This window comes from Kryptolebias marmoratus, linkage group LG1 (genome assembly GCF_001649575.2).
Source record: "Kryptolebias marmoratus isolate JLee-2015 linkage group LG1, ASM164957v2, whole genome shotgun sequence".
NCBI lineage: Eukaryota > Metazoa > Chordata > Actinopteri > Cyprinodontiformes > Rivulidae > Kryptolebias > Kryptolebias marmoratus.
In genome coordinates, this window is record NC_051430.1 from 24,687,426 (window position 1) to 24,700,249 (window position 12,824).

Consider the following 12,824-nt stretch of genomic DNA (forward strand, 5'->3'; position numbering starts at 1 on the left):
CTGTCTTTGAATAAAAGGCAGCTCACTCGCGGCTCGACTTTTCAATCAGGCGAACTTTCTGACAGCCGGATGTGACGTCAGCCTCCATGGCGGGAGTCCCAACTACTCCACTTTGCAAACGTAAACGTGAATCGACCTAACGAACTGCAGCTGCGCTAATGAGTCGAATCGGGGATTGTCCAATCACACAATGTTTTAAAAAAATTAGCCAGTACTGACACTCTACCAGTAATGACACAACAGAATGGGTGTGTCCGGGACGCAGAGCGCTGCGCCCTGTGGAAAACCTTAAATAACCAATTAAAAGTCAGCCTCAGATCACCTGCTTGCCAAAAGTTGATGCGCCTACATACACTCTCATTAGAACGGCGCCCTGCACATAGGAAGTGTGCACAATGTGAGCAATTAAATAGAATTATGTATTTACTATTTTAATAAATTCTAACATGTCTATTGGACACACAGTATGAATAAATACATTTCTAAGTATTTTGCAGTTCATAATTAAATCATTTATTATCTAAACAATTTAAAGGGGGCGGCGCCCAAGCGCCCCCTACTGGCCAGCCGCCACTGTACCCTTTATAATTGCATGATACCCAGAGAGGCATACCACATGATCTAGGAGACTTCGGAGGCCTCATTGAAGGAGTTGAAGAACTTGATCAGGATCTCTCCTTGCTCGCCCAGCTTCCTCGAAGCCACGCCAAACACGATAGCAAACACCACCAGGCCGAGAATATTCATGTCATCTTGGTCTGTTCCAATGGGCACCAATGGGCACCTTCTCCACAGTGATATTTGGGTTGCCATCTGTGCCATTCCTTTGTAGGAGGTTGCATAGGACTGAAATGCAGCAGACACCAGTGGACATCACGTACGTAGTACGGGTGTTAGATTCATCATCTCCACCATCCTCATCCTCCCAGCTCAGACCTGTAGATCATTTCTCACCCCACAGATGAAATACAGTATTTTTAATACAGTAGTATTGTTTCAAACAAAACTCTTTGATAACACTTTTATCATATTCACGTTCATAATAATATTATTGCTCAAAAATGCGCATTATTTACTGCAGTTAGTACATTTACTGCACCTTATTTTACTCATTACGTACACTGTGAAATGTGACTTAACTCATTTTACTTTATCACAACTTAGTTCATTTTTTGCTTCTCTATATAATTCTACCTTTTTTATTATTTTATCTAATTTTGTATTTTTATTTTATTTGTTTTCGTCTTTGAAGTGCTGCTCTGTGTTTCCTCAGTTGCACCTCAGGGATAAATAAAGTCTTTCTAAATCTGAATGTCAAACAGGAAGTTTATTTTAGCTTTTATTTGGCTGTTTTAAAGTTAAAAGAACCAAATAGAACCAGAGAATCTGTCTGTCCTGAAGACTTTGATTGGGTTTAAAAAGGGGAGGGATCCTCAGACAGAGGAGAGCTTTCTGCGCACAGAATTCTCGTTTTACGCAAAAACAGGCATGCTTCTCTGTTCAGGACCTTGTTTCAAACAAAGTAGTGAAATATCTTCCACATAAACTTAAAGCAAAACAAGTTGTTTATGTAGAAGATACTTCATCTGCCCTAATAACAGAATCTGAGGGGCGTTCAGAGTGAGTCCTGAGCGCAGCGCGGAGCAGGTGGACCTGGAACAGCCATGATGATGGGAGCGCACGGACGGAGCTCACCGCTGCTCGTCTTTTGTTTATCTCTCACGGTTTTCTTCACTGGATTTCTCCCCCAGACCGAAGCCGGCTGCCGGGAGAGGGAGAGCCCGAACTGCTGCAGCGGCCGGGATAACGAGTGTGTGGAATACACGAGGAGAAAAACTTTGTGTTACTGCGACAGCTACTGTCAGAAGACCAGGGACTGCTGCGAGGACTACCATCATGTGTGCCACATATCTGGTGAGTTGTTCCTTAGATGTTTAACAAGTTTTCTGGACAAAAAAATAAAAATAAAAAAATAAACTGAATTCTTGTTGGGTTCCCTGGCTTGGGACAGATGTGGCTGAGAGGACAGAGACAATGAGACATACGACACATAACTGTCTCTGGTGCGGCTGTTTGTTCAGGAGTGTTTTTAGGTATGCAGTGCTGACCTTTGACCTTCACATCAAAGTTTGAAATTGCACAACCTCACTTGGAAGGAGGTGTGAATGATCAGAGAAAGTCACAAAAGAAAATGTTTTTTTATTTTTCAAGAAATAATATTAAAAAACAACCTTAAAAGAGGAGTTCAGAGGACCTCTTCCTCTCACCTTTTGAATGCTGACGTAAATGAAAGGATTAGCCTAACTGACTTCCAAAAATGGTCAGGATTAGAGAAGAGTTCAGTCTGCTGTGTGACAGACAGACATGAAACACTGAGCCGTAACAGAGGAGTGTTAAACCTCACAAGGACTGACTCTGTGTGTGTACTTTCACTGTCTGTTAGCAAAATATCTCATGTACCACTGGGCAGGTTCTAATAAAACCTTCAGAAAGTAATCGTTTGGTCTACGGCTGCAACTGAAAATCATTTGGAGTCAGTTCAGTTGTAAATGGCTGCCACAGCCAATCAACATTAGTCAACACAGAAATGGCTCTAACCAGTCGGTTTTGCAGATATTAAGCTAAAATTTGTTGTAGCAGCTGAAGGTCGTTCACAACACATTCTGAGTGTGACATCTGGTGATATCACAGATTACGTTACTTTTAAAGTTTGGTCAAAATGGCTACAATTTTGTAATTTCTCAACATAATCTTAGTCTAAGACTCCAGCATAAAAGTTAGTGGGTGATATGCATTCCTTCAAAGAGTGCCAGACCTTTTTTTTAAGCCTCAGTCCTCAAATAAACATGTAGGAGATAGTTTCGTTTAATTTTTGTAGTAAGTTTCCCATCTAGATAGTTGCTCATCCCTCTAGAGACTCGAGAGATAATCTTGGTCTTTAGGAGGATGGAGGAGGCAGCTTCTTTCCTCTTCTGCTCTGGTGTCTGGTGGTTCTTACTCCCTCTGTAGTTCTGTCTCTGTCCTCTTAAATTTACTCATAATTCACCTCTTTCATGCCTCTTTCAAGGCATCTGGACTCTTGGGATGTCATGTCTGCTCCTTTCCATCTATGCACTCCCTCTTTTTCCACCTTCCAACGTGTCTTAAACTCTTTATCCTGAAATGACACAGCTGTTTGTGCAGCGTATATTCTTCATTTAGTTAAGGCTTATAAACTGGATGAACAAGTGCTCTGGTCCAAATCTAATGTGCAACATCTGGCCGCTTTACAGCTAAAAAAATAATGTTTTCGTCTTCATTTTGAACACAAGTCCACAGTACCTTTTAAAAACAGCATTTTTTTTATTGCTGCAGTATTTTATATGGATATTCTCTAAGTATTAATCAGTAAATATAAACTTTTCCATAATATTTATTGGGTTGATTTACTGTTCTCAAGCTAAAAGTTGTTGGTTCTGGGTGATTTTTAGATCCAGTCTCAGCATGAATTGTTTCTGTCTTCAGAAAACCATTAAAAACATCACAAAATTCTTTCACAACCAGATAAAATCCTTATTATCAGTGAACTGGAGATCAGTGTGGAAATTATTCAGCAATTCAGTAGTTAATCGTCCTTAAAGATAGATCTAATTGGCTTTCATGTATCCTCCAACTCCACCCTTTTTATCTAAATATTGTCACTTTTAGCTTTAAATAGCACAATGATGGTCAGATGTTCAGTGAGTGGTCTTAAAAGAGCTTTTCAGCAAACAAATGGGTGGGCCAGAGTCAACAGTTCAACAAGTAATTTCATGACAAAAACTAACAATAAACAAGATGATAACACCAACCAGTCACAACAGCTTGGAGCTCCTTTTTTGTTTAGTCTCTTGCTAATTGTATAGAGAATACTTAATGCACTCCAGGGTCCTGTTTCGAAAATCCATCTTTATTAAAGTTCCTCCCATTTGCGTTTAGCTGCTAACATGATAGCAAATTGTTACCTTTTCATTGTGAGCAACATACATGAAACTGGTGTCTTCGGACAAAAATAACCAAAGGGTTTCAATACAAATAATAAAAACTGTCAAATGTGAAGCTAATGTAGTGCTATGACAAGCTCACCTATGTTAACAATTGTGCTAATTATTTTATTTTAGATGTTTATGAGGCTTTTAAATACTCATTCACTTCTCTTAAAATATGTTTTTAGTGAGCTCCTGGCCTTCAGACAAACACTTTATTTTTACATGTTCTTTTTTCACTTTTGTTTTATGGTTGTTTGAAACAAAAAAGGTAAAATGATGTCGTGAGGCCAAGCAAGGCAAACCTTGTCCTAACTGTGTTGGTAATGAATCGTTTTAAAAGGCCGGTTTAATAGCCTTCATCTGTCTGCAGGAAACATTTATGCTTCACTGTTTGTACAGTTAATGTTCTTCAACTCTGTTAAAAGACTTGTGATTGTCTCGTTGTCTTCCCAAACATTAGCCAGACCTTGATCTGATGAGACTTTCTGACTGTATGGGGAAGGAGGAGGGCGACAGTAGTGGGTCTGAACCAAAAATGGCCCTCCAGACCAGCTGGACATCTGCATCCCATCAAAGAAAAAACGGGGGTGGTTTGAGGGGGTAGGGGACCTGAAAAAGAGACCAAATAAAAGGGGACAGATGGGGGAGAACAAGGGCTAGTGATGGACAAAATGATAAAGGAAGACAAAGCAAACTGGTCGTTTTAAGCTTGTGAAACTCTGAAATGAAAGAACAACAGGGAAAGCAAACGGATGCTGTTCTTAAGAAATGAATTATATACTTTATGTAAGACTGACAATAGATTACAGTAACTGATGACTTTGTAAACATAAAGTTAAAATGTTGGAATTAAATAAGCGGATTGGTTTAGTCACCTGAAGCTCTGTTAATTATATAAAACAACAACAACGACAACAATAAATGACACATTGCCTTGTCTAATATAATGAGACTGGTCTGATAAAAATTTTATAGTGACCACAATCTGTTAGATTTGTAATAAATTATTGGAATATCCTAAATGGTGCACAAACACAAGTGAACGTTTTTCATTTTGGCTCCACTCACGTCTGTCAGGTGACAACGACAGAAATCAACACAAACACACAGATTTAATTTGTCCCTGTGCAGAATCCATCCCTTTTTTTTAGTAAGCACCCTCTGTTCCACCTACTGTTTTTTTATCCATTCTGAACTGAAGATTTTCCAGTCAAAAAGCAGCACGTGCTGACAACAATCGTCATTTGTTTCCTGTATTGGGGTCAGAGGTCAGGGATGGGGACAGGTTTTCTAACTGGGAACCTTCTCATTAACAATGCAGACAGGGCCCAGTGGTGACCGAGGGTCAGGCTGTCAGACGGGGTGTCAAGTAGGTGGTAGGACTGTGGCCTGCTCAGAGGAGACCACCACTCTGACCTCTGGTGACCTCTGGTGGCTCTAGGGTCAGCAGGCTGACCCTTGTTGGTTTCACGACACACCCTCTGTCGTAAAGCACTCTACATGTTTCTATTTCTATAAAAAGCAAAAACAACAGCATTGAAATCTCCCAGCAAACATCACAGGATGCAAATGAAGGAAATAAAAGATGCAGGAATCAAACAACAACAAGCTGATTGTAGACTTTATACCTCTCAACTTTTGATGGCTGAGGATGGAAAAAATTCAAATGGGACTGTTTTTTTAAGACAGAAATTGTTGTTTTGTTTGTGTGTGTGTGTGTGTGTGCTGACCTGGGAGTGTCTGGTAGGCAGCTCTAATGTGCACTAATGCAGAGCATCTATAGTAGGTTTGTGAGGCCACTGTGTCACCGAGGCATCCNCCCCCCCTACACACACACACAGCTCACCACCCCCACCAGGACCATGGGAATTACCATTGGAGTTTCTCTGGCTTTGATCAGAGCAGCAGTAGTAATACAGCTTCCTCTTGGCCTGATTTAATTGGCTGAATCAGGAAGTCTAATTGCTGCCGCTGTTTATGTGATGTCCAGACTTTGCTGGTGTGTATGTGTATGTGTTGAGGGGGTAACAGGATGAGAAATTAGCCCCTTTGTAAATAACTCCACCCATATGACCTGAGTTGTAGACTTCCTGGCTCTGGGGTTTAGATGATTTGACACAAATGGTTTCTAATGGGCACCTACCTATTCTCCTCTGCCTACCTGAGTCCAAATGTGTGTGTTGCAGCTCAAAAATGAATTAGAGGAAAGCTTTTAACTTCCTTTGGAGTGAATCATCTACTTTTTATACTCTGCTACATTTATTTTCTCCAGAATTTGTTCCTTGTTATCTAAAACTATCTGTCTAAATTCTCCCACTCCCTGTCTACCCAAATCCCCCAGCAGCCATTGACTGTGAGGTGGGATCATGGGGCCCCTGGTTAGGGTGTTCGTCTCCATGTGGAGTTGGCACCAAGGAGAGGAGTCGCCAGGTATCTGTTCCTCCCAGAAACGGAGGCACACCCTGTCCCGACTTGAAACAGCGACGAGGATGTTATGGGAACAACGTCATATGCATCACTGCGAAAGGTAACAGCCCGTCTTCTGCCTCTGAGCTGTGGTAAATATTAATTTGGTGTTTCAGGTTTCTCTGGAGGGGCTTTATGTTAACACATTTGTACATGTCTACTGTGAAATCTCACCTCCAGAATCACCATTTCAACTCCTCAGTTATGTTCGTGTCCCCTGCAGCGGAACACCAGGACACAGATAAACTATTTTCCAAATGGAATATTTCTTTAGAAAACTTAATCAGGAACTTCACCACATTAGTCTACATTCAGTCATCAGATTAGCCTGAGTAATATGTTGAGCTGCTACAAATAAACTGTATTGATAACACGATTCCAAGCATGTTGTCTTTTTCATTTGCATCCCTGCATCTGATCCCCAGAGGTGGCAAAGATCCTTCCTGATTCTTTCAACAGAAACTTCAAGGACCCCTGGAGGCGACCACACATGCTGATAAAAGAGAAAAAGGACAGGTGAGTTTTTTCTCTCTTCTCTTATAGTGATGGATTTTTATTACAATCATTACAGCGAAAGTAGTTACAGCTGAACTATGTATAGTGTTAAAAGGACCCTTTTTTAGAATATATTTCTATGTGGAACCAGGAAAACAAAAACTGGGAAGACTGTTATACTAAATACTACTAAGGTTACAAACATGACTTAATAAACAGGAGCCTTCTAGAGAAGCTAAGCTATATAAGCATAAATGTTTAAAGTCATTCATCAAGTTTATTGAAATTACAAAGAATTTGTGGACTTCATCAGGTAAAGTCCATCTATCCATTTTCTTTAACCGCTTCTCCTTTCTGAGTCGAGGGGAGCTGGTGCCTATATCCAGCAGTTCATCAGGTAAAGTACATAATATTGTTGTAATTTTCATAAAACGATATAAAACTGAACACAAGAAATCACAAAATGTATTAAAAATGTATACATGTAGCTGTACTGTGCAAAGAAGTAAAAATATGCAGAAATGCTGAAGATCTCTTTGAAGATAAGTTTATTAAAATTAGTTGACTGAAGCAAAGTTAAAATGGTATTACATTTTATAAAAATTACTTTCAAATTATGTTTTAATTCAAACAATTATGTTTGGAAATCAAACACTAACAACCTCAGAAACATCAGATACGACATAAAAGACTTAACTTAAACTAAAGTCAAAGTTGGGGGAAATTTTTAGCTTTTTCACAACAGACTCTCCACATTTTGGACAATTTGTTGTGATGTAAAATAGTAATCATGCATTTTCTAAACCGTTTTCGAAGTATTTTGACTTCAAAAGAAGAATGTCTTCCAGTTTCTCTCTGTGATTAAATGCCCTGTGGTCTGGCCGGCCAACATTAAATAGAACTTTCAGATGCAGCTCATGAATCTTGACTCTTTAATTCCAGGTTCATATCAGTCGTTTATGAACCTGGTGAACCAGTTTAAAGGTCACTCAACGAGGAGCTTTGTGTGAAGATTAAAGAATACAGACGGAGGCCAAGGTTGTCGTAGCACACACACAGTTTGCTTTTAGCTTTGGCTTTGTAACAGGAACTCCAGCCTTGAATATTTACATCACGAGCTGACCTTTACTGATAACGCTCATCAGTATAAACGAGTCCTGATCACAGCAGGGGAATAAAACCTGGCTGCTTTTCCAAACTGATTAAAATGGACGTGAGATATTTTGTTTTGACAGGAATGAAAGACACAAGCACATTACTCATAAATGGGACTGAGTTCATGTAATTTCCCACAGACATCTGGTGTATTGATGATGATGATGATGATGATGATGTTGAGGATACTGACCTGGGAAACGAGGAGTTAGAGGCATGAATTTCTAATGTGTTTATTCATTTAAAACTTATCAAAATAATATAGTTTCTTTTAAACTCAAACTTTGTTTTAGGCTAAATACAAACCTGTGTTGATGTATTGCAGGTATTAACAGTGAAGTTTTATTTTTTATGAACAGAGATTTACAACATTTGAGATGTTTTAGCAGCAACTTCTTGCCTAATTTAAGAAATGTATTTGTGTGCAATGCCATCTTCAAAGAGGCTGCTGATTAAACTCAACACGTTCCTACTACAGTTAAATTTATTTGGAGAAAAATAATCAAAACACAACCAGGACTGACTGAAATGTCCCTCTGAGCTGAAGCTTCTTGTTTTCATTGAAGAATCAGCAGGATTAGTGTTTAGTCAAAGCCGTCTGACTCAGACGACACAAACAGTGATGTGAAGTTTAAAGAGCTGCCAGAAAACACACCCATTAGGGGCGAAAAAGGGCCGTAATTGTTTCCAGTCTCTGCTGACTTTAAAGGACGGTGCAGGTGACATGACGCTGCTGGATTATCTTAAAAAAGAACAAGTCTGTTATCAGCAAACTAGTGTTTTGTCTGTTTTTATTTCATTGGGTTTCCACTTTGCTTCAAGCAGAAAGTTGTTTTCTAGGAAGTTGAAGGATAGAGGCTTCTTTGGAAGTGTTTCAGTGTCTTTATTTGGAGATTTTCCATTTGCCCAATTTGTAGAAGATGGTGATCTGGAACCAGAACATGTTGGAAGTTGAGCTCTTAGTGACAGAGATGTGTCGACACAACCCTGCTTAGTTCTCACAGCATGTTTCTGTCCCCAGAAAGTACTTTTTTACACCTTTGACTTTAGTATTATGTCACTTCTTTGATGTTTTTCCTATCTCTTCCTTTTTTTCTCATCGCTCTTTCAGTTACTGTGTGTACCTGCGAGTGAAACGGGCCAGTGCAGCGTGTAGACGTAAACTGTGGAGTACTCAGCTGGTGAAAGAGCGGCTGGTCTGCGCAGAGTGTCAGAGTGACGCCATGTCGAATTCCAATCGCTGTGCAGGTGATGGCCTGGACAACATGAGGTAAAAACAAAACCAAATATAACTACAAATGTGTTCATATACTGTATTACAGTCCATGTAGTGCAGTGGTCTCCAATCCTGGTCCTCGAGGGCCACCATCTTGCAGGTTTTACTTGTTTCTCTGCTCCAACACACCTGATTTGAATCAATGGATGATTAACAGACTTCTGCAGAACATGAAGAGGTCATTTAACCACTGAAACAGGTGTGTTGGAGCAGAGAAACAAGTAAAACCTGCAGGATGGTGGCCCTCGAGGACCAGGATTGGAGACCACTGATGTAGTGGGAATATGCTGCTTCTAAGAGACCCTGAGCTGGACAACAGCTAAAACATAAAAAGAAAATCATTTTGCTACATAAAATAGCAGCTTTATTTAGCTCATATCTTGAAAACCTATACTGTTGTATTAAATGGCAACTATTGTAAATATTATCACCCTCTATTACTGGTAAAGTGTTTGAAAGACCATCAGTCAGTCCCATGAATTAAAATGAATTAATTCATATTTTTCAGATATATACATTACTTCCTAGGTTTTTATTTATTTATTTGTAAATTACTCCCATCAGAACTTTGAAACTGTCACATTAGGGAGAGTTGGTTGGACTCAAATGCAGACTGAACAAGGAGGAACTCAAAGAAAACCTCATTTATTAACATAAAGCAAAACAAAAGGCTGACATGGCAGCAACAAAAACTAAATAACAAAAAACGTACAAAGTCCAAGATTGCTGTGAACAGGTAATGCAAAACACCAGGCTTGAAAGGCAGATGGTAATTGTGAAGTGGACACAGGTGACAGATTCCAAACGAGCGACAGGTGCAGATGGGTGTGCCAGGCTGACAAGTAATGAACAGAGACAAAGGGAACAAGGAGCAAAACTATACATGAAGACAGCCAATTAATAAAAAACAATTAACCTAATACAAAGACAAACCCAAGATCCTGTCAGAAACACAACAAGTAAACAGAAATCTGAGCTCTGCATAAAGCCAGACACAGAACTTTTGTTGCCATAATGTAAAGATTTTTATTTTACAGACATGATAAGTAAAAGCTTTCTATCACTCTTTAGATTAGAAAACATTGTAAAATTGCCATATTTTTGTCATACTTGAAAACAAAAACAAAAATACAGTAATTTTAAATAAATCCCATTCATCTGGAACTCTAGGTTGACATGACTCCATGTCCATGCTCAGAAAACATCATTTTCTTTCTTTCCTGTTGTGTGTTTTGTTGATTCTTTAGAACATTTTGGACGGCAACTGGAGCTCCTGGTTGCCAAGGTACCTGGGTTCGAGAACTGTCTTCTGAACGCTGCCACTGTCCTCCCTACTCTGTCCTCTTCGTTTGAGTTGCAGCCGTCAGCCATCTGAAAACACTGCTTGAGCAGAGACCTGCCAACCAATCCAGACCCTCCTGTGCAGAGGCCTGGATCAACTCATGGAACTACATCCTGCCACTTTTCATCTCATATTCTGTACTGTATAACTGCTACAAGCACACTCAAATTCCTGCATTTCTTCACTTCAGGTTTTACTTTTACACCGCTTCACGTCCAGAGCACAGCAAAGTCTTCATCTTTATACCTCTGAGTCTTTGCGATCTACCTCCATCAATGCAGCTGAATCTGTTGATGCGTAATTTATAAATATTTGCGTATATTATTTAGCTTCTTATCATTTTTTTGTTGCATATGACTGTTTATATGTAATGTGACTGTACCCACCTATTTGTATTGGCTACCCTCAGTTTTACCTCTGATCCAAAGAGCAATAAATCTTCATTGTTTGGGAGAAGCTGAACGTTTTATCTTTCCTTGAACATCTGAGTGAACATGTGCGACTTCTGTTGTTTCGTTCCTGCTAATATTTTCTTTTACAAAACTGGTCTGTGTTTTTGCCGCTGTTCGACTCTTGGCTAGAGTTGACGAGAGTTTGCAGCTGATGCTGTTTGAGAGGAAGAGGAGTCATAAAAGAGGATTTCATCGTGGTTCTTTCTATTGTCAGAGACAGAAGGAAAGATTTGAGTGTTTTCACTTACAGCCGGCTCGGATCACAGGGGAGGTTTTATCAGCAGAGCTTCAGCCAACATAAACGTCACACACAGCTAAGTTATTAATTACCGGAATTCCCTCCCTACACTCCCCTCAGCTTCTTGTTTTTCTTCTCTTTCCTTCACTTTGATTCGATGTTTTCTTTGCCTTTTTGACTCGACAGCAGGAGTCAGTAACCTCGGTTCGGACCTCTTTCCGTGTTTCTGTCACAGCTGGTTAAAGAGGGATTTTGTTTGCGCTGCAAAGCTGTTACATTCTATTATTTCTTCACATCTACATTTGCATTTTTATTTATTATAAACAAAAGCTAATTTCATTTGAGGAACTGCATTTTCTGTACGCTGTCCAGTAATGAAATCAAACAACTCCAGTATGATCTCTCCCTCTTTGGTCATATTTTTCTGATGAGTATTTCCTTTCTTCAGCTATGACTGTGGCAGAAAAAAAGTATATTCCTTGGTTTGACTAGTGAATTTTATTAAAAGTAATGTTTATATTTCTTTTGCATTCTTAACATTTTTCTTAAAGTGTGCAAACAGAATGACGACTGACAAAGTGACAACTTCTCTGTGTAATTTACCTTTTCACCTGCAATCTCCTGCACTTTGAGGTTTGTTTTTGTGACGTCAACGCAAGAAAATGATGTGTGAACAGCTAAAACACAAAAAGGCTGAGATACTTGACAGCTTAATTCATGTGTCAGTACATCTGCTGCTGGGATTTCATTTGGTCGTCCTAACAGAGAACGCCATCCTGCTATTATGTGCTGGATTGTGTCAGGGGCATCTTTACACAGGCTGCATCTTGGGTCCTGCCTGGTATGATAGACCCCGGCCTCTATTGCTCTTGTGCAGCCATGATTAGTGCCAGTGGTCATTGTGTGAGAGGCAGGGGACACCCTTGACCAGTGATTTCCAAACTTTTTAGGTTTTGGCTCACAAAATAAAAGCTACAGAGACTTGTAGTGCTGACTATTACTGATTAAAGTGTACAAATATTGTTTAAAAGCTATTTAACCAAAAGCCTCCTCAACCATTATATTATTTTTATCCGTTCATAATTACAGGTTTTATCTCTTTGTAACAATTAGGACTGAATATGCCACTGAAAATTATTTTAAAGTGAATTTCACTTCTGTCAACTTTCTTAAGATTCTCCTGCTTGGTGTTTCATGACCCAAAGTGGGGTTCAGACACAATATTTGGGAACCCCTGCCCTAGACAAATCACCAGTCCATCACAGGGCCACATGGAAACAGACAAGCAGACAGCCATTTATGTTTTCACTCACACCTAGTGAAAATGTAGTCAATTATCCTAACATAAACATCATATTTATCATATATATATATAGGGCTTGAGTTGATTCAA

The 12,824-nt window shown here is 39.5% G+C and overlaps 1 protein-coding gene across 2 annotated transcripts; it reads left to right on the forward strand.

Annotated features, from left to right (window-relative positions):
- The first annotated feature begins 1,426 nt into the window (after positions 1 to 1,426).
- Positions 1,427 to 11,213, forward strand: si:dkey-178e17.3 (somatomedin-B and thrombospondin type-1 domain-containing protein). Of its 2 annotated transcripts, none has more exons than XM_017412130.3 (5): positions 1,427 to 1,914; positions 6,349 to 6,534; positions 6,899 to 6,989; positions 9,235 to 9,393; positions 10,647 to 11,213. In XM_017412130.3, the coding sequence occupies exons 1-5, from the start codon at positions 1,665 to 1,667 to the stop codon at positions 10,750 to 10,752; spliced, it is 792 nt and encodes a 263-aa protein (XP_017267619.1). In that variant the 5' UTR covers positions 1,427 to 1,664; the 3' UTR covers positions 10,753 to 11,213. The 2 variants fall into 2 exon arrangements, with proteins under 2 accessions (XP_017267619.1, XP_017267620.1); XM_017412131.3 differs by having other exon boundaries at positions 6,352 to 6,534.
- The last annotated feature ends 1,611 nt before the right edge of the window (positions 11,214 to 12,824 follow it).